Genomic DNA, 21747 nt, shown 5'->3' on the forward strand with positions numbered 1-21747 from the left:
TGGAGATGGTACCTTCTGCTATACTCAGTGCTGGGATCATCCCTGTCCCCCGAGCCAGGGCAACACGAGTGACTGAGGGATGAGAAGCACAGATTTGATGGCAGTGGTCCTCACATGGCCACTCATCTCCTGCTCCATCCCTCTCCCATGGTATGGCACCATGTGTGGGCTCAGCTCCAGGGGTCTGGCTCCCAAACAAGCAACAGAAGCAGCAGAAAGAATGGAAGGCAAAACAAAAGCAGAAGCTCCAAGGAAGGATCTGAATTTGCTTTTGGTTCACATTTCTCTGAAACCACTGCTGGCCTGATATGGGAGGAGGAGGCGAAACATCGAGCATCCCCCTTGTCAACTGCTTTGTCCTCTAAAAGATTACTTCCCTTCCCTGGCTTATAGGGATTTATGGCTGCTCCATCTGCTCCAGCACACTGGGGCCATCAGTGCTGGGGAGGGGTCTGGTGGCTGTCCCCACACCAGGGTTTGCCCCACGGCTTTGCAGCACACACTGACTGCAAGCAGGCACCTTTCTGCAGCAACCCCACCAGCAGGAGCACAATGATGTCGTGAGGTGCATTACAAAGAGCACGGACAGCAGGTCAAGGGTGGTGATCTGCTCTGATCTGCCCATCTGCTCTGCTCTGGTGAGGCCACATGTAGAATACTGTGTCCAGTTCTGAGCTCCCCAGTTCAAGACAGACTGGGAACTGCTGGAGAGAGCTTAGCAGTGGACCACAAAGATGGTCAGGGCATGGAGCATCTCCTGGGTGAGGACAGGCTGTGGGAGCTGGGGCTGTCCAGCCTGGAGAAAGCTGCCGAGACAGGCTGTGGAGTCGTCTCCTCTGGAGATATCTAAAGTCACATGGATGCTTTCTGTGTGACCTGCTTTAGAGAAGCTGCTTTAGCAGCATGTTGGGCTGGGGGATCTCCAGAGCTCTCTTCCAGCACTTATGACTCAGTGATTCTGTGACAGTGCGGCTCCTGGGACGCTGCTCCCACCCTGACCTCATGTGCGGCCTTACATGATTTCCTGCACCTTGTGGCTTTTATTTTTTATGGGTTTTTTCCCCCAAGATTTCCATCAGAGCTCTGCATTTTACATTTTTGTTAACCCTGAGGATGCTCGTAGCTGCTGGGGTGTGTGGGGGGGGGTGTTCTCAGGGAGGTAGCTGCCTAATAAAACCCCCTTGGCCTTGGAGGAAGGAATGGGCAGTTGGGAGGAAAGCATCCTCTGCATGAGGGCAAGAAATGGGCTTGGTAGGCAGACCCATGGTGCCTGGCAGGGCTCTGGGGGATAAATCGGGAGTTGTCTGGCTCATAAGTGCTTTTAGAGCTGTTTGTTTCTGGAGGTGAAGGCTCTCCCCTCTCCCGCTCCATCACTCCTGTCTCGTCACCAGGCACTGGTGAAGGTGGTGGGTAGCACAGAGGCTGGAGGTAAGCTGGAGGAGAGTTTGTGACAAGTGGGCTTGCTGGATTTATAGAGACTGACTGAACTGGGTTTGTGGAAGCGTCGGGGGGGGGTAGTGGTGGTGACGGGTGCTGCTGGGGCTGCACCATCCCACTCCCATGTGCTGCAGCACTGATATGCTGCAGGGGGATGTAGGACATGGGAGCCCAGAGCAGGTCAGCACACCACTGCTCCCGGCACCTCTCCCCACACCAGTGCATTTCAGCAGGTGCAGGGCTGTACTGGGTTGTGAGGATGCACCCAGCGGGGCTGCACTTGGGAAGCAGCGGTTTCACTTCCCACTTGGTTACAAAGCAAAACATTTCAAAGAAGGGAGCTCCAGGTGATGAGATGTGCCACCCCATCCTATATCCCAGGTGCTGTCCCCCTGCCTTTGCCCCCTTCCACCAGGAGCGTGGATGGAGGCCACCAGGTGTCAGCTGGGAAGCTTTCTACCTTCCCCTCTTCTTCCCAAATGGACAATGTCTCTGCTCATTAGGCACCTGCCCAGGGGGCAGATGTCAGCTCAGCTCATGTAGCTCATGGCTTTTCTCAGCTCATCGCTGCTGCAGCTCTGACGGCTCTGGAGCGCTCAGTTCTGATCACATCAGGCAACGGCTGCCTCCCTGCCCGCCCTGCCTGCCCCGCAGCCAAGACGCTCACCTTCCTCCCGCACCCCCACCTCCCTTCCCGAGGAGCAGGGCTTCCAAGGAGGCTTCATTAAGGGACTGGAGAATAATGGGCACCATTGGCACGCATGCGCTCACATCTTCATTCCTCGCTGGGCAGCGCCTGGGAGGAGAAGCCATCTCTGCAGCCTGCCAGCTGAGGCTAATGCGTCCCGACAGCTTGTTCACTGGGACATTAAAATCATTGCCTCTGTCTGTGTAAAACACACAGAGAGTTAGATGATGGGAACACAGGTCAGGGGAGGATCGTTCTCTCCCTTTTGCAATCAGCGGTGCCACTGGGAAGCCAAACAGCAGAACACAGCAGATTTCCCCAGTGCTGCTGCGTCCCACCCAATGCAGGTCCCCACTGACACACAGTAGGACCAGCCCACTGTGGGAATGTGTTACAGCTCAGGTGTTGGGGTGTTGGGGAGAGCACTGCAACCCCACTAGGCCACTCCCTGCCAGCTACACACTGCCTTTTTTTCAAGGGCTTTAGTTTCCCTGGGATCTGCAGCAAAGTATGAGCCTCCCTTTGACCCCATGCTCAAAACACAAACCAAACAGGCAGCAGGAGAAGTGCAAAGTGCCCACAGGTGAAGAGAAGCTAACATCAAGCTTGTCTGGCTGGTTTTGCTCAGGGCACCTGTGCAGGCCGCTTGTGTTAGTCTTTAAATAGTGGTGCTTGTTTTGTGTGCTTGTAGTTAGCAGAAGAGACAGTCTGGGTGCTATGGTCATGGTCATGGTCATGGTCATGGTCATGGTCATGGTCATGGTCATGGTCATGGTCATGGTCATGGTCATGGTCATACCTGTTGGTATTTGGGGCTGTGCAGAGGAGCTACTTCTGCATTTTCAGCCATGATTAGGTTTAGTAATAGGGAGAGTCTCGGCTGGGTCCCTTAAAATCCCTTTTTGCCCAAGCAGCTTCCTTTTGGCACATGTCTGTAAAAGGTTTCCTATGTGTGCTGATGGGTGGGCCAGAAGTAGCCCACCCATGGCTGAGTAGACAGGCAGGGCAGTGTGTGAGCTAGTATGTTCTGTATTCCATGAGGCTGATGGGGAGTGGTGGCACTCAGCATTGGCCAGGATCTTCAGCACATAAGTGGCATCAAGCAAGGAAATGATGCTACCGAGCTGGTATTGATTGCATCCTCAAGGTGCTTTCACCTGGGAGCAATAGGTGTGCTTTGTTGGGATCAGACAAGCAAACATCACGGATTCCCTGATCTCTTTCTCATTGCACCATTGAGTTTTACACAGGGGCTTTTAGCCAACATGGAGAGAGGATTTGGGAGGTAATGGTGAAGTTCTACAAGCAGACAAAAAATCACTCGTCTATAAGCAGCCTTTTAATACAACCACTGACTTGCATTGTCCCCAGATGATCCAGATCCTGCCGTGGCTGGGTCCTTGTTGTGCTTGGCAGTGTATGGGCAGAAGGGTTGTGGTGCATGTAATAAGAAGCAGAGCTTTTGGAAGATGGACCAATATTTGATTAAGAAATCTGCTGACAAGGTCATTAGTGATGCATTTCCTTGATTCTCGGGCTTGGGATAAGCTAAAAACTGGGATCTGGAGGACAAATAAAGCTTTCCTTCTATGTCAGTTCTCAGCAGACTTTTCCCCATAAATGCTTAGAAGAGCCTTCCAATATGTGCTGTAAATGTTTACAGGGGAAACACACAAGCGCTAAGTAGCAGTATTCTCAGAAACAGGCTCCTCTCCTCACATCTGTATCGCAAAGTGTTCCTTGCACCCCTTCTTCCTTGCAGAATTTGAGCCCCTCAGCTCATGTGCACTTTGGTGGTGAACTGGAGCTGTGCTAGGGGATGATATTGGGCAGTGGGGAAACCCTGAGCATCAACATACTGCTCATGGACAGGCCCTGGCTCTGTCCAGAGCTTCACGTTTCTGCACCATCAGCTGGTCAGGAGCTGACGTTGCAGAAGAACAGCTGTGGTGTGGGGTTTGTAGAAGGGTATGGCTTATAACCAAGAGTGAATGTCTGGGAAGTGGGGATATGACCTACCTGGGAGTTTGACATAGAGCAGCATCTGAGCTTCATTGTTTTTTGGGGTTTTTTTCTTCTCAGGGGTGACCAGCAAAACAAAAACCTGCCAAGGACCCCCTGCTTGAGGCTGTTTTATTCCAGCTGCCAGGAGGATGCTCCCATTGGTTCCCAGAGTGCTGAGGTGTCACACCCTCTTCCAGTTCTCCCCCTGCTGCCTGTGCTGCTGACCTCAGCCCTCTGCCCCTGGCCCCTAAAGGTGAGTCTCACTCCACTACTGTTCCTTGTAGGGCTTTGCTTGTGTTTTCCTTCCTTTCCTTTGTTTTGGTGATTTATTTTGATCTTTTTTTTTCCCCCCTGTCTTCTGGGAGCCCATGGGAAAAGGATGCTACCATCTTACCATATATAAACCATTGTACTTCTCATTGGCCTTGGAGGGCAGGGATGCTGTCCAGAGACCGATCTGGATACTTGCAAAGAATCCACTTGCAAAGCAGGAGCTGCCCCAGTGTGTTTGGAGCAGCGATCAGCAGGAACCACAGCTCACCCATCCTGCTGCTCAAAGAGTATTTTGGGCAATAGAGAGGTTTTCCTGCCCTCTGGCACTCAGCTTATTAACTACTCCGGCTGCTTGATTGATTGTATTGACGGGTAATGCATGCCCCAGTTAACTTATTGGGAGCAGCAACAAAAATAAAGCAATAAAAATAACCCTGTGCCCATGTCACCAAAACGTGTAGGAATGTTGCCATTGCTGAAGCAGAGCCATGACCCCCATGGGGCAGATCACAACCTCACTGCTGGGCTCTGGCTAAGACCCTGCCCCTCCATTCCACCCTTCTGATGGCTCTGGTTGGTGGCTGCTGGGGCAGGACCTCCCCAAACCTGAATCTTGAGGAATGTATTCCCATAAACAAGCTGATGGCAGTGCTCCCAGGTGTTGTGTTGCAACCTTTGGATGGGTCTTGTGAAGAAAGAGGAGGGGGGAATGACCCAAAGCATACTTTATTTCTCAGTGAAGTTGGATTTCCCCAGTGTTTCAAAGCAACTCCAGCAGAGCATCTCTCTAGCAAAGGCCCAGCTCTGCCAGCAGGGACCCCCAATATGGAAGGGAACATGGGACTTACAGGGACCATTCCACCTCCAGCAAGGGAACTGGGGCTGAGGGACGTTGGGAAAGACCAGGAATCAACCTTCAGCCCTATACCCAGCTCTGCAGGCTCCTGCTCTGCGCTCAGCATGCCCCTCCCTGGTGGACCCCAACCCTCTGAGGAGTCGCTCTGGAGCTCAAGGCCAGCCTGCAGGGAGAGGTAAGGCAAGCCTGGCCCCTCTCCAGCTCCCATCACCTCTGCCCCTGTCACACTTGGTCACTCACCTTCTGCCGTGCTGGTCACAGGGGTCCTATGGAACCAGCAAAAGAGCGAAGCTGGGCAGAGCAGAGATGGGGTCATGTTCATCAGCCTCTCTGCTTTTGTTACTAAAATAGATCTGCTGTGGCCTGAGGCTGTCGTGCCGTCCCAGGCATTGACTATCACATAATGGAAGGCAGGGCAACATTTTCCATTAGCGAGGAGGAGTATGTGCAATTCTTGGTGAGAAGATGGCCCTGCTAAGCAGGAATGTTATAGTGACTGGCAAACCCAGCTCTCTTCCTTCCCATCAAACAGCTCTATGGTTCTATGAGGCGGGACCAAGGTCACGGTGCCACGGTTGGAGCTGGTGTGCATACATCTCCTGGGGTGTCTGCTGTCATGGGCTGCAGCTGTGTGTGCTGCACGCAGCCTATTGCAAACACATCCATCTGAAGTGGGATTGGGGAGGGGAGTTTCCAGAGGCTCGGAGGCCATATGCTCAGGGAAGGATGTGCTTTGGGGAGCAGTGAGGAAGGCTCTGCTGGCAGCCCCCAAACCCTGTGAGTCTCAGGGAAGGGCTCCCTCTGAGGAAAACCAGGGCATGTCCTTGCTGGAGGACTGCGTGTCTGATGAAGGACCACAACCCCAAACTGTCTTCCCACAAGCTCTCATGACCCTGCTCTGTCTGGCATGCGCGTTTTATCCCCTGGCTTAAGTGAAGATGTTTTTCTGCAGTAAGTGGTTATTAAAGCTCCATTTGGATGAACATTGTGACATCTCGCAGCTCCCATCTCCTTCAGGCAGGTCTCCAGCCTGCTTCCTCTGCCTTCCCACGCTCCCTGACAGAAGTGCCAGCCCCTCTCCCAGTGCTGCATCCCTGCCCTCTGCTGTGTCCCCAGACACGATAGGAGCCTGGTGCCTAGATCTATGCATTTGCAGCTCCTGTCCCCAAAGGCAAGGCAAAGCGTGCTTTCTTTTAAATACTGACACTTCCTCATGGCTGCATCTTGGACATCTCACCCCATGGCACCCATTGAGACACCAGGTTAGAGCTTGGGGATATTTGTCCATGTATCCTTGAGCGTGCCTGCAATGCCCTTCCTCCATCCTTTACATTCAGAGGTGATGCAGTGGATGCCTATGCTATAGCAAAACTGTGTGTACAGGGGAAATCTGAAAAAGGACTTTTTGAGGGGATCGGTTGGCCTTGGGAAATGGCTGCTGTTCCATCTCAGACCCAGGTAGTGTTAGCTCCAGGGCAGGTAAAGTGCTTGCATTGCATGTCCATGCTGGCACAAGGCTGACCAACAGCTAACGATTTCCTAGTTTGACCCTTCTGCTTAATCTGAACTTGAAGGTGAACAGGAGGAGCTAACATCATCGATCCGGGCTGCGGCTGATCAGCGCTGTGCCCCTCTCCCACTGCATTTTCCCTGCCTCCCCTTCACGCCTTTCAAAAGCCATCCGTCAGAACGGGGTGGCGTGGCACTGTGCGGCTGACCTTGCTGGAGGACAGGGGGACAGTATGCAGGCGCCTGCTCTGCCCACACTGCTGGGCACAAGGCTATGGGGTGCCTGAGGCTAAGAGGGGCAATGCCCACGTCCTGCTCCATTGGGGAATAAAACATAAACCTGAGCATAGATTGGAAACCTTGAACTTACTGTTGTTAATGCACAGAAACCTCTTTTTTTGTTTTTTTTTTTGTTTGTTTGTTTGTTTGGTTTTTTGTTTGTTTTTTTTTTTTTTTCTGTCTTCCCTTAGCATCTTCCATGCTTTAGCCATGGATTTCCTGCAGCTGAAAACAACAAACCATTTTAATCTACGTACTGCTTGTTCTGATCTTTTAATCCAGCTTGCTTTCTATCAGCAGAGCGGCCTAAAATCATTTCTCTGCCTGCCCCTATTATATAATTATTCAGCAGATTACTCAGGGGCCAGATGTGGCTGGGCACTGCTCTGAAGGGTTGAGGGGCTGCGGAGGAGCACTGCAGGGTTGGGAGGGAGGGGAAGTGTTGAGCCGACTGCACTGGGATGAGTCCTTTGCATTCCAGCATGCAATAGCAAGCAGGGTTGTCCCTTGGCTCATGTTTGTTGAAAGAAAAAGCCCCATAGTCCGGTTGGAGAAGTGTGGCCTCCAACTTGGGGAGGATCTCACTGCGCTTCTGTGGGGTATTTTATGGCTGTATTTCTGTCTCTGATCTCACTGAGGTGTTATCTACATCTTGAGAAGGAATGGGACGTGTGGATGGTGCTGCCTGTGCAGAACTGCCTGGCATCTCTGTGTAGAGCACTGGGTGGGGAGCAGCCTGGGTGAAGGACCAGCAGTTGGGGGCAATGTCGTGGTGACACTGAGATGACATGGTTTCATCATCCAAGCCTGATCTCAGCCAGCTTTCAAGGAGCCTTAGATGTTTACCTTAGATAACAAAGTCTGGAGCCCTTGGGTAATGGGGTGGTTTGGGATGGCTGCCTTGCAGAAGCAAAATCATTACAACTGATGCCAAAGGAAGATTTGCCCAAGGGCTTCCAATTTGCAGGGATAATGAAAAAGCGAATCTGATGAAATACCTTTTAGGTGTAGGATCCTATATGCATAGGAAGGCGTAGCTGAAGGATTTGCCAAGAGGGGATGGTGTTGCCAGCAAATGCAGCTGCTGACTGGTTTAACTATGGGCTTGAGCCCATAGGAAGAACAACAGGATGTCCTGAGCTCCAGGAATTCCTTTTCTCCTTAGCATCCTAACTCCATTGGGCTGGTACAGAAGAACTGTATTTGTCTTAAACACAAGAAATCCAAAAGCTAGAGGCAAAATCACTCAGAATTAAGCAGCAAGCTCCTTCATCTACTTCTGAGCTCACGTTCCCTTTGGAGCCTGAACATGCAGGTCCACCAGAACTGGTAGTTGAGGGGAGAAAGCCAGGGTTGATGCTTAGCCTGTGGACCACAGCTGGCTTGGATATGATTGGGATGTTTTTTTTGGATTGAGCAGGTGTTCATGGAGGTGACTTTGACATGCCCTTTGTGCCTGGCTTAGCCATGCAGTTTTGGGAACAGATGGTGCCCAACTTGGAGCATGCTGCACTCCGTTTACAAGACACCAGACATCTTGGTCCTTCTTCCATATCAGCTTTTTCAGCTGCTCCTCTACCTCCAAGGTAGGGGATCCATTGGCTCCTGGAGCGGTTGGTTGATAGTAGGGTACTGGTGGATGTGAACAGCCCAATTACGTGAGAGGTCCAAAGCAGTGTGGGGACATGAGATGGTCTTTGTTTGGCCATGCAGTGCTTACAGTGCATTCCCTTCCTTGGAGACCCAGGGAGAGGGTGTACCAGTTGAGATCTGGGGTCTGCAGTCAGTGTTCCAGCCGGGTCCCTCCATCACTGCTGCCTGCTGCAAGCTGGCTGTTCTAACTCAGCTGGCGCCAGCAGCTAAATGTGTGCTGCTGAACACGCTCCTCCCTCCCACAGGCTCCATCCCTGGCTGATACCCTGGCCAAATGGCTCTAAATTTCCCCACGTACAGAGCCCCAGCACTCATTTCGTAGCAGAGCTCTTTCCCCTTCATGTCGATAGCGTTGGCTGGTTTGTTCTCATCGCCTCGAGGCAACCCGATTTGCTCAGTGGCCTTTAAAAAAAATGATGGGAAAAAAAGAAAAAGAGATCAGAGCCCACTGAAATGACAAAAACATCAGTGATGGGTGCATCCCCCTTTACAGCAGACCAAGGGATCTGGGAGAAAATAGGTCACGTGCTCTCCATCCCATGCCACGTGGTTGCCGTACCAGGGCCAATGAGGTTTGGAGCCCTGCGCGCTGTGCAGCAAAAGATCACTGGGATTTTTTTCCCCATAGCATTTTTCATCCTTTCCAAACGTGAAAAGAGTGGCCATCTGCGCAGACCCCGTCACGCGAAATCGGTACGAAAGCGGCTCTTTGGGGAAGGTAAGAAGATTTACAAGGTTGTGTTGGTGGAAGACCACCTGCCGCGCACAACTTCTCCTACAGATGAAAACTGAGGAGGTGATACGAGATATGGTTTAGTAGCTTAGTGCTGGTAGTGGTGGTGGTAGGATGGTTGGACTAGATGATCTTTAGGTCCTTTCCAATCGTGTGATTCTATGATTAGCGAAGAGTTGGGAAGTGAGTCGGATACGGGGCTCCAGCAGGGGCTAAAAGAGCTCTGAACACTTAAGAGCCTTCCTAAGTGCATGTCTTGAGTAGGGAAAATAGAAGTCCATGTTGAACAGAGGTGGGACTGTGGGAGCAGTAGGTAGTGAGCTCCAATGAATGGCTGCTCCTCCAACTATCTGGGCTTGTGGAATTGCCATTCTTTGCTGTAGTTTGGGTTTTATACAAATAAAGAGCATCTTTACTTGCATATCATAGCTAATGCTAACAAGCAGCGGGTCGGGAAGCGCCCAGCTCCGCATTAGCTGGGATATCCATCTGTTATGGATTTGTGTGGGCAGTGCTGCTGGTGGCCGTGTGTGCAGGGTGGGGGCAGCCAGAATCACATCTACCCAAAGAAACAGGGGCTAGAATAACATCGGTGCTCACCACACTTGGGTCTGTCCGTGCAATAGAAGCCCCAAGCCTATTGAATTGGATTTTTGCGTTTTGGTGGAGTTTCCATTAATTTTTGCTCTCGCGCTGAGGAAATGGGTAGAAACTTAATGTGGGGAGGGGAATGCTTTCTATAATGGTTCTCCTTCTGTTCTTTGGTAACCATTTTCCCCGTGGTCGATGCATTTTCTGATGCCGTCGCTGTATTTCGTCTCCAGTGGTGTTTTATTTGGTTGAAACGTTTCTTTGTGAGTATAAGATTGAGTTATTAGTTTTGAAGATTAGGGAAGGCTGAAATGCTCTTGAAACCAATCCCGGGATATCACATCCTTATTATAAAGGGAAAATATTCTCAGATATATTTGTCTTGTAATCTGAGTTTTCTGGGATCGTTTTAATGGGAGCCACATTAGAGAAACCCATTTTATTATTGGGGGAGTCACGTCTGGCTCAAAATAAACCAAAAACAGTGGATGAAGGGCATTGTGTTTAGGTTTCCATAAAATGATTGACCTTTGCTTTGGCAGATGCAAAGGCAGATGCTATAGCTTGTATTTTGATACAGAAACCAATCCCTGAGAAGTCGTTGTTTTACATCAAATTCAGGCTTTCATCTTCAATTCCAAAATAATTTGGTTGTATTTTTGAAGCTCTTAATCTCAGTTCTTCCCTCTCTCTTAAGGATTAATTTGTGCAAACGTTTGTAGTATTTCCGGATATAAAGGCACATTTTGATGTCTTTCCTCTAGGCTAATAAATATCAGAGGTGTTATTTTAATCTAGTTGGATTGAAGGACGTTTGTTTCTGAAGAAAACAGACCATTGTGGGGGGGAGAGGGGGAAATACTGATCAGGATGAAGGAGGAACAAAAGAAGTATTTTTGGGGAGCGGGGTTTGCTGCAGGGAAGGGGAGGTAGGTACCATGTCTGTGGGTCTCCCAGTGCATGAGAATGAGCCCCAGCCCACCGCTAGCCCTGGAGGAGAGCACTCTCCATCGCTGCAACACGCTCTTCTGCTTCTCGCTCATTGCACCCATCCAGGTGCTGTGGCTGTGCACGCACATACAACTGTCTTAATTTATTTTATTCAGGCTTTGCTTATGTGAGTAAATGATGTCAGAGCACCAGACCTGCTCCTCTGGGGCCAGATTTAGGGACAGGGGTGGTAATGGCCCCCTCCCCACAGCCCTGGTCCCATGTTCAGCATGCGTACAGGTTTCTTCCTCGGTGTGCTTGGCTGCGTGTTTGGACCCGAGGTTATAGAGGACCTACCACAGGGAGAAGGAGAGAGGGAAGCATGGCTCTCCTTGATCGTAATCGAGGCTGAGGTTTAGCTGAAGTGAAAACAGATCAGGAGTGACAGTTTTGGAGCCTGCTGTCAGGGTCTGAGCATGGCGCGGCAGCAATCCACCCCCAGCCGCCCAGGGCCACCCTCCTACTCTTCTTCCTCCTCCTCCTCCTCCTCACCGGTGAGCATGGGACAGGGTCACCTGCCTGACTCCATCCATGGGGCATCTCATGCCTGGGGTTGGTGGCACAGCCACTGATGTTGTTGCATGCCACCCCTGCTTGCATGCCCAGAGGCCAGAGTGTCTCTGGCCAAGGTGATTGACATGGGTTTGGGTTTGCGGAGAGCCAGTGGCATGGAGGAGCAACACATGCAGAGCTCTAGGTCCAGCCCCACAGTCAAAATAACACACGCCTTGCCTGTCTCGACCTGCAGTGTCCTGTCTGCCCTCGTGCGCTCCAGGTCAGTCTGTCCATCCAGCAGAGCCTGGACAGACCCCTCCAGGGCAGCCCTCGTGCTGCAAGCCTCATCCCTATTTCCAGGGATTAGAGAGAGAAATGGGGCTGGGATGAGATGAGGCAGGAGATTGCTGCGCTCGCAGTATGAAGGGATTTGTGAGCTGCCCCCAGATCAGGAGATTGAAAATGGAGGGAAATTATTGGGATGATGCTGCCTGGGATTAAAGCCAGTCTAGCCAGAGGCAGTCTCCTTCAGAGGGGGGTTGTGGATGGGCTGCAGGATGCCTGCTGCTCTGCAAGCATTGTCTTCTGCTGCAGAAGACACAGTGGAAGTGGTGCACCCTATCCTCAGCACTCTGGGATGCCTGGAATTGCATGCAGTGTGGTGGACTGAGGTGGGGAGAAGGGGACAGGAATGGAAAGCCACCTCCTTGGTGGCTCCTTGTCCAGCAAGACAAAGGTGCCCCTTGTGTTCTGCTGGGAAACCCAGAGGTGCTCTCCTCTCAGCCGTCCCTGCAAGCAGAAGGATGCTGGGAGCGTGCTTGGAGCTCTTTACAGAGCTGTGCCCTCTGATTTCCTAGCTGCAGGACAATCTGTGTGTCCTCTGAGGGCTGCAAAGCCCCATGTGGCCCCTCCTCCTTGGTGAGCACTCGTCATGGACCTCCGGCCATGAGTGTCCTCTTCTGGGTGTCCTTTGGCCTTCCCCTGAAAAATGGTGTGTAAGAGATGTGTCCCAATAGCATTGCAGGGCATGTGTGCTTACAAGCATCGCTCTGAATGTAACCACTAAAAAATGATGTTCTGTGCTGATTTCTGCTTGATGGAGCATAGGCATGGGGAGATCTTTTTCCATTGATGATGAATGTCGATTATATCATCTACAGGACAGTGTGATCTGGTGTCAGGCTCAAGGTAGCATAAGGTGGTAGAGGGACCCTCTGGGATGGGTGAGGTGGGTGGACCACCAGGCAGCCTAGTCACAACATCTCCTCACTCTGTTTCTTTAACAAGGCTAAATTGGGTGCATCCCCGCAACTGACTGACCCTGGGCACAGCATGTGGCTGTCCTGCTGTGAGGAAGCTGTTCTCCAGCACTAAGCCCAGATCTCCTTTGCTGCATTTAAGACCCTGTGTAATGACCTGTCTCTTGTGGTCCTGCAGACCTTGGTTCCTCTGGCCCTTTCTTCAGTCCCCCACAGGATTGCTCTCTGCTGGCTGGATCTCCCATGAAGACCCATCTCATTATTCCTGGCTTTCTTTTGCAGATCCCAAGCTTTCACGTTGAGCTGTTACTCCCAGCCCTTTTTGGGTGGGTGAGGAGCTCTTCCTCCATGCCTAAACTACACAGAGCCAAGTTCAGTACTTACCCTTCCTGAATCATCTCTTTTCTCCCCATTGCCAAGCTCTGTTTGGCTCCTTGTCCTGCTCTCAGCTATACTAACTCCCCTAACCAGGCTTTTCACCTGGCACTTTAACAGGAGAGCCTCTGATACATGCTCTTTGAGCACTGAGAGGGTTTCCCAGCCATCTCCAAACAGTTTCCTTTACCCTGGGCTTCCCTGGCTCTTTCAGGAAGATGTCACATAGGAAGATATTAGCAGCCATGTTCCTACCACCACCGTACCACCTGTTAGGGCTTTCTCTCTCTGCAGAAGCTCACCTTGGGGCTGCAGATGCCTGCAGAAATGCTTGGCTCTGCTTGTGCCACGTGAGGTTCTCTGTTCTCTGGTGGTTTGGTCCAGCCATCCTCTGCAGCACTGAGTCTCACGACACATGCAAGATGCAGATATGGAGCATAGCATTGAAGCTCTTGGCTTCTAAATCTCAGCAGTGCAAAGCACTTTTTCAGCTAATTAGTTAAATCTTATGGCACAATTTGTTAATGGCAGCAACACCTTTCAAGGGCACTTGTGCTCAATGGAGAGTAGCAAATGCTTGGCCTGGCCCAGCTCCTCATCAGCACCTCCTCTACTTGCTCCCCAGAATCTCCAAAGAGTTGGCTTGAGCATGGGGGGACAGCTGGCATTTCAGAGAAAAAAATCTTCAGCGTGTTGCTTTATTATTTAATTTTCTGGCAGAGTGAAATCTGTGGCTGAGAAGCCGCCTTCCTTATCCAAGGAGATGGTCTATTCTCAGCACAAGGTGTCTTAAGTCCACCCAGCCCCTCCTGGAGGCTTACGGACATCTGCAGATGTGCAGTTGCTCTTGGTGACTGAGCAGTAGTAAGCCCAATGGAGTAATGCCTCTTTCCAGGAGTGGCTTTCATTCAGTACAAAACAAAACCAATTCATTGCAGACCTATTACCATACCAAGCAGTGTTCTTTCACCTTGTTGAGATGGAGGTGTCACAGGTGCAAATTACTGTTTCCTCATTGCCTGCAAGACCTTCATCCTGGTGTGATCAACAGGGAAGTGTTGCAGCTTCTCTTGCTGCCATCAAACAAAAGTTGTCTATAATGGCCATCAGGGCAGATCCAGTACTTCTCTTTGGATTGGGGTTGCATTAGAGGCCGTGGATATTAATGCTGTCTGACATCAAGGGGCCCAGTCTTGTTTTCACATCTGACTTCTCACCCATTCACCATCCACACCAGGGTGATGCTTCTGCAGGAGGCTGCTCACCATTAACCTCTGAGGTGTGGTAGGTTAAGATGGATGCAGTGGCACCCAGCAGATAAGCAGGGACTCCTGGACATCACAAGTGCCTGCTGGCAGGACCCAGGGGTTTGTGGGGTTTTCTTTTGTGATTGGGACTCACCAGCTTTCTGCATCTGGGACAGGACTCCAGTGTGATGCTGCATTTCTGTTCCTCTTGGCTTGCCAATCAGGTCAGAAATCTCACTGAAATGCCTGAAATTTAAAGTAAGTAACCACTGGAAAGAGAGGTGAAAATGGCTAGGGAAGGATTGCACGTTATGTAGAGCTCCTCTTTATTTTCTTCTCAAGAAATGGAGGAGATGGTCTTTGAGAGCCAAGCTTTGACACAGGGTCTCGCTCAGCAGTACCACTAAAACACTCAAATTCAAGGTGTGTTCAACAGAAGGGATCCCAAAAACAGGAAGCACAGCCCAAAACAAACTGTGTGGTGGCTGGTGGATGTGCCACGTAAAGGAGAATCCCAGGAAAGCAGTGGAGAATTTCACGAGGGGGAGAGCAGGTTTTAGCACCTCTTTGTGCTGGTCTGAGGGCAGAGAAACCAACACCTAGAGCCAATATTTCTGTCTGGAAGGCCACCCAGAGTGAACAAGCAGCCCTGCTCTCTGGAGGGCAAAGGACCTGGGGAGCAATCTGTGCTGGCTTGAAGGGGCTAGGAATCAATTTAGGAAATGGAGAAAAGCTTTCAAGAGTTCCATCTAGCAGAGAGATTGGGGGCAGCATCAGCTGGTAGAAGACAATCAGAGGTAATAAGGGTGCAGCACTGAATTTGTGGTCATGGGAGCTGGAAGAAGGGGTGGAGCAGAGGGTCCAAAGCAGGAACGTTTGCATCTCTGCAATAGTAGTTGGGGTAAGTTGGCATAAAAGTGAGGGAAGCTGGAAGAATCCCATGGTGCAGAAGAGCAGATGGGAAGGCAGGTTACCATTGCTCTTCAGCAGCCAATGGGTGACACTGTGGACCATGAGCAGGGACACATCACCTGGAGGAGCGTGGGGGAGTAGGTGGCCAAGAATGAAACATCCAGAAGGCAAGAGCAGGGATCTGTAATGATGATGATGTAATGGTGAGTTGTAATGATGCTGCATCTGCAGTGATGCTTGGGAAGACCAAGGGCTGGTGAGAAGTGGGGATATCATCGTTGATGTACCAAGCTAGAATAGAGGTATCTCTTTTCTGTTGGCTATTAGATTTTTCTAATTTGTTCTCAGTGGAGGTGGAGAGTGAATGGAGGAGACATTAATCAAAATAACTCCTCTGTTTGTGGAAGCCAGCAGCAGCTGCAAATGCAGCTGTGTTGCAAAACAATGTTAGGCATCATGCATTTGGTCTTCCGTGCTGCTGTCCTCTCCTGGCTTCATCTTCAGACCACTGAAGCCTGCCGGTAGCTGATGCATTTCCTTTTGGAGCCTGGCTTTCAGTGTGTACCAGACTTTGGTTTTCACCACAGCAATTTTTATCCTTTCTCTTTCCATCCCCAGCCTGATCTGGCCAGACTGCATTGTCGTCATAATCCTGAGCTCACTGCGGCGCGCTGCCCCCAGCCGCTAAAATGTGATGCTGAAAATCGCTGGATTAGGTTCTTAATGGCAGGATCAACCCACAGGGAGATGAGTGGGGAGAAAGCTTAAGCAAGTGTGCAGGCAGATCTTGGGAAAGGGTATAACCTTGGAAAAAAATGGCTTCTTTCCTAGGCTGCCTTCTGCCCTCTTCATTTAGGGCATGGATTTCAGTCTCCAAGATTCAGAAAAATACTGGCCCAGGATTTAGGAAGTGGGTATCAGGAAGTCAGAGGTGCTTAAATATTTCCTCCCTCTTGCTTAAAAACATACTCTTAGTATGGAATTTTTTAGCCAAGGTGTTAATCTCAAACACAAAACTCAGCCAATGCATTAGAAATATGGCCCTTGCTGTAGCATATCGTGGTGTGCTGAAGGATGCTGGAGCTTTGCAGTTGGAATCCTGCTGGTGGGACTCCTGAAGCACCGAAGAGCTCGTGATATGTGCTGAATGCTTTTCAGATCAACATTGCCTTTGAGCAACCATCAAGGTGCTCTAGAGCAGGATCTTTGGGTAGTGCCTGGGTGGGTGGCACATGCTCCTCATGCAGACCCCTGGCTGGTCCCAGTGCTCTGCCTACATGGACCTACAAAAGCTCTTCCCTTAAGGGTTCCAAGGCTTTGGAGTTGGGGTGGCAGCTTGGACTGAATAAACCTACCAAGAAGGAGTGGTTTTGTGAAGGCCATGCAGTGGGTGACGAGGGTGATGGAGACTTTCTCTGAGTTTTACTTGGCAATGCTTGTGAACATTCCATCCAAACCCTTCTTGGAGGGGGTGGGTTGTGCCTCTGGGATGTTGTTCTCTCTGATTGTTTTTGGACAGCTTGAAGAAAACATTGCTGTCCCCCAAAATAAATACCTAGTCTGTGCAGTGAAACTTGATCTTTGTAACACTGCTGAGAATATTCCATGTTGGAATCTGGGGAGGAAACTCTACCTTATGCATCTCGCTTCTGGCAGCGCGTGGTCCCAGGGGCACCATGGTGACTTCAGTGCAGATAACCTAAGCATATTTTCTGCCTGCTCTCTAGCTTTCTTGTCTGGCTTGGAAGGCAGGTTTAAGAACAGACTTGAAAAATGGTGTCAGCTCAGGACAAGGGTGCTCTTACTCAACTGCAACTTCCACAGATGTCTGGGAAATAACTAAGAATTGTGGCACTGCAAAGAGGGGGCACAGGAAGGAAAACACCTACAAAACCCCAGAGGCGAGGAGGAGAGGAGAGCTTGGGACTGCGTGCCCTATCAGGAGCAGGGACCCTCAGCCTCAAAGGGTGGGATGTGAGGTCTGTGGGCAGCAGTTACACTAGTGATGGACGTCTCTGGTAGCAGATGTCCTGGTTCTCCACCCAATGTTTGCAGAGGGGCTGCAGGCAGCTCTGGCTGGAGCCATGCCCAGTAAGTGCCAGCAGATGCATAGAAGAAAGAGGAGGGCTGGTACAGCACAGGAGGGAGCTGAGGATGTTTCTGCTGGGAAGCAGCTGAGACAAAGAAATGAAGCATTCTGAGGGAAAATGGAGCCATTTGAAGCCTTTTTTTTTTTTTTTTCTCTCTTTTTTTTTTTGTTTTTCGTTTTTAATCTCGGTGATAGTTGGAGGTGTGTGAAATGGCATTTTGGTGACAAACAAAGTGCTCTGAGCCACTGCCTCGCTGTGGTGGCATTTGGGTGCCCTCCGGGAAGACATTTCCGAGTCAAACATGCCATGAGCTGGGTGACTGTGGAGGCAGGAACAAGCCATGTTCCCCCATGGGGACACCAGCACTGCTGAATGGAGGCTTGGAAACCAGGCTAGAGAATGAAGCCCGGCTCAGCATTCAGCCTCCCTCCTCATGTTTTGCTTCATGTTCCACCTGCTGTGAGGGGGCCAGGCCATGAAGATGATCACAGTCTTAAATGGACTAAATTGAATTAAATTAATACACAGTGTTCAGAATTCTCTTAATAATTAGAGTTTGTTCAGTCCTCTGGTGCATGTCACTGGTGCATGTGCTGTTTTGCAGTCAGTGGGTATTCCTGGTGTATTAAGAGCATTTCTTGGGATCTAATAGATTTGTTTTCAAAACCAAAGGAGAGGGGAAGAGCTGGGTTGTTCTGTGTGCTGGTGATGCCTTCTGCAAGCACTCTTTCAAAAGGCAGGTGGATTTAAAACCTCTATGTTTCCTCTGCAGTCAGGTCATCCTTTAGAAAGACATTCTGGGACAGACCAGCATAGGGCGCCATGTCCCCAACCCTGCTCCTTTGCATGTGGTATCCCAGCCATCATGGCTCTCACTTGGTTTGCAGTGTACCTTCCATTGTGGGTCCAAACTCATCTCTTCCATCTCACGGTGCTGCATCTTTGACTTCTGCAGGGCTGCACCAGCTCTGTGGTGGGTTGGAGCTGTGCACTTTGCTTCATGTGTTGGGCTGGACGTAATGGTGTCCTCAGGGCTTCTGAGGGGAAGGACAAAGAAGCAATTCTGAGGATGCTGTGAACAAGGCAGAGCTTGCTGGCCCTGTGAGGAGATGGGTCCTAGTAGATGGGTCTGTCTTTGGGCTGAGAACACTCTGAAATGCTCAAAATGGTGTTTCGGATGAGATTTTTTTTCTCAGTGCTTTGTCTGTGAAGAATGAACAATATTGGAGGGAGTACATGGACAGAGTAAATGCCTCTGATCTATTGTTCTCGTAGCTTCCACCGCATTTATGAACTCCCATATAAAAGACTTACCTTTCACTAGTATGATTAAGAAAAGGCCAATGTAGCTTTCCTGCTTGCTGGAGCATGAAGCGTGTTTAATTTAATAATGCTGATAGATCTTAAAGCCAGGAGCATTTGGCTAACACATGACCCACTTTTTCAATCAATTGGAAACATTTACATAACGGCCAGCTTCAGGGTCTCTCATGTGAGGGATAGGGAGCACAGGGCGGTGGTAGGTGGCTGCAATACAGTGCGTTTGGTGAGAGCAAAGTGGTGGTTTTGATGTGCCCTTGGTGGGAAAGCTATGGCCCACCTCCCTGAGGCTGCCAACCCCTGTGTGGAACAGCTCAGCCAACGCGTTGGCTCTCCCAGTGCTGGTTGGTTTGTGACAGCCCTGTCTCCATTCAGCTGTAGCTGTTCTCTTGCGGAAAAGCATCACCTCCCTGCTCACCACCAGGCTTCTGCCCATTTTTGAGCTCTGTAGGAGCGTACTGGAAGAGGATGCTTTCTCTCAAGCCCATCTCGCAGCCGTTCCTGCACTCCTACATTTCTATACATCCCACCTACCTCTTTGCTTCCAACTGATACTTGAGCACTGGTTTACTTCCCTTTTTTTTTTTGGCCACAGACGCCACTGTATGAGCACAGAAAAGTAGCAGATGCTCGTGACAGAAAAATTTCCCATCTGATGCATACCGAGGGATTAAATAACATGGAGGAGAACTGCTACAGATCTCCTGGCATTGCACACAGTAGGACTGGTCTCCCTATGCCATAGACTGCAGAGATATTCAGCATGCCCAGTCTTTGCACAGAGATGCTATTAAGGAGACACTGGGAAAGAAAGTGGGATTTGTTTCCATACTGTGATTTATCTTCCCCTGCCTCCAAAATACCGGCAGCATTTTTCCCTCTAGAGGGCAGAGGAGGAAAGAGAGAATGAAGGGAAGGGAAGGGAAGGGAAGGGAAGGGAAGGGAAGGGAAGGGAAGGGAAGGGAAGGGAAGGGAAGGGAAGGGAAGGGAAGGGAAGGGAAGGGAAGGGAAGGGAAGGGAAGGGAAGGGAAGGGAAGGGAAGGGAAGATGTCAGCGCCTGGAAAATGGGCAGAGGTTTCATGAGATATGTACAGCTGGAAATGACGTCATTCTTCAGACATAGCACCCAGCTTACAGCTTACAGATCCTTACTCCTTGCTCTTGGGGTCTGATGGATATTTCCACTTACAGAAGAGCTGGCTTTTCCAAAACCCACAGCTCCAGATTTTCTGAGTGTCCGTTCATGCTCAGAATGGTGAATTTTGGTTTGCCAGATGCATGTCCTGAATCTTTTAAAGTCCAAGCTCTGCAGTCAGTCTTTGGACAGAGGGTTCCACCAGCCCTGTGCTCCCTTGTCACAGAGTCACAGAATCATAGCATCATTTGAATAGGAAGGGACCTTTGAAGGTCATCTAGTCCAGTGCAGTTAACAGGAACAGATAGATGACCGTGTGCTGATGCTGGGGTGGCATATGTAGGGGTGGTGAATCCACAAGGAAGGATCAGAAAGGCAAACTCACCCCAGGGGTGCCCATTCTTGCCCCTCTGTCCCCAGGTGATACGGCTGTGCCGCTGCCTTCTCTTGTGCCGGGGCTCCCTCCCTCTGACACTGCCTCCCATCCCTGGTAGGAAATGGAGTCGAAGGTCTCCGAAGGCGGCCTGAACGTCACCCTCACTATCCGGCTGCTGATGCATGGCAAGGTAAGGGCTCCCAGCAGGGCTGCACCCTTCTCCCTCTCCTGCTTGGGTTATACTCATGCCTTGCAACACCATTTATTCTGCGGTGTTTTCTTTTTCTTTTGGTAGGAAGTCGGAAGCATCATTGGAAAGGTAAGCACATATTTTGGGTGTGTGTTTTGGTTCTTCCCGAATTGCCTGCAGCTTTTACTCTCTGTGCTGGGGTAGACACCGGTCATCTCTTCCCACAAATATCCCTTAGGTGTTCGGTCTCCATGAGCTGCATTTGTGTGACAGAAGTGCTGAGAGACTCACAGAGAGGTCAAAGGCTGCTCCCATACAAAGAAAGAGCTTATCTAGAATCGGAGTCCACAGTGCACCATTTAGCTCATGTAGAAAGCTTCACATGGTGTTTTTACTCCATGGTTAAGTCCTGGCCATTTGTGGTGGTGAAGATTTGCAACATGAACTCCCTATGCTTTGGGCTTGCACCTTATTTATCCATCAACTTTTCAGGCCTGGAAGGAATCACAGTTGCAACCGTTTTGTGTCTCGTGATATTAGAGCTTTCTACAGATACTAGAGCAGAAACCATCCTTCGCAGCCACTCTAAAGGGCCAGCTTTTTTGATTATCTGGCTCATTCATGAGCCTTTCCATGAGGTTTTTCTCTGAACAGGAAATCTAGAGAGGGAAATGTAAGGTGCAGTTGTGCTGTTTTGTCTGTATGATGCCTTACAGACGTGAGAGCAGGTCTGAGCTTGGATCATCAGCTCTTCAGCTCACCCATCACATAGGTGTCAAGGCCAGGTGTCACAGAGCTCCCCAAAGTCTTGGTCATGTGCTGCAGTTTGTTAGTGAGATGCATGTTTGGAAAGGTTGTTTTGAAGGTGGAAGTCTTGAGTTTTTACAGTGGCCTGTATTTCTGCTTCTTGTTTCAGAAAGGAGAGACTGTGAAGAAGATGCGTGAAGAGGTGAGCAACTCTGATCTGTGAAGTGATTTGAAAGAGAGGGATGAGGAGTGGGAAGGGCTGGCACCTCCTGACAGCACACAAAGCAGTGACCAGAGCTGTCCCAATGGCTCACTGCCCTGTGAGATATTGTGTTTACTGGGAATTTTCCAGAGACAAGAGGTTTCTACTTCTGAAACAGTGAAATAAGATTGCTCGTGAGATGAGAGAGTTTTCCCATGGTCTTTGTACCTTTAACTGGCAAAGAGCTACCAGATCACTAAGCAGAGCTCTTCACACGCAGTGGTGCCATAGGCCACTCTTGCCTTGAAAGCACAGGTTCATGTTGCAGTAAAATATCCTGGTCAGGCCTTGGAAACTTTTTGGGATCTCAAGGTGAGGCAGGGCTG

At 50.2% G+C, this 21747-nt stretch overlaps 1 protein-coding gene across 50 annotated transcripts in view; it reads left to right on the plus strand.

The window, feature by feature from the left end:
- Nucleotides 1-21747, plus strand: part of PCBP3 (poly(rC) binding protein 3) — a 47235-nt gene that overhangs the window by 3670 nt on the left and 21818 nt on the right. For 21 of the 50 annotated variants that reach the window (XM_085553678.1, XM_085553676.1, XM_085553671.1 and 18 more), the window contains exons 1-3: nucleotides 20341-20412; nucleotides 20518-20541; nucleotides 21329-21361. In XM_085553678.1, coding sequence (XP_085409804.1) covers nucleotides 20344-20412; nucleotides 20518-20541; nucleotides 21329-21361 — 126 coding nt within the window. In that variant the 5' untranslated portion in view covers nucleotides 20341-20343. Of the gene's footprint in view, nucleotides 1-4207; nucleotides 4383-5334; nucleotides 5434-9276; nucleotides 9418-20266; nucleotides 20413-20517; nucleotides 20542-21328; nucleotides 21362-21747 lie in introns of those variants that run through there. The other 29 variants (XR_014948438.1, XM_085553713.1, XM_085553707.1 and 26 more) reach the window with 7 other exon arrangements.

Source organism: Coturnix japonica, chromosome 7, assembly GCF_054131305.1.
Source record: "Coturnix japonica strain WE chromosome 7, WE-NBRP24, whole genome shotgun sequence".
Classification (NCBI taxonomy): domain Eukaryota; kingdom Metazoa; phylum Chordata; class Aves; order Galliformes; family Phasianidae; genus Coturnix; species Coturnix japonica.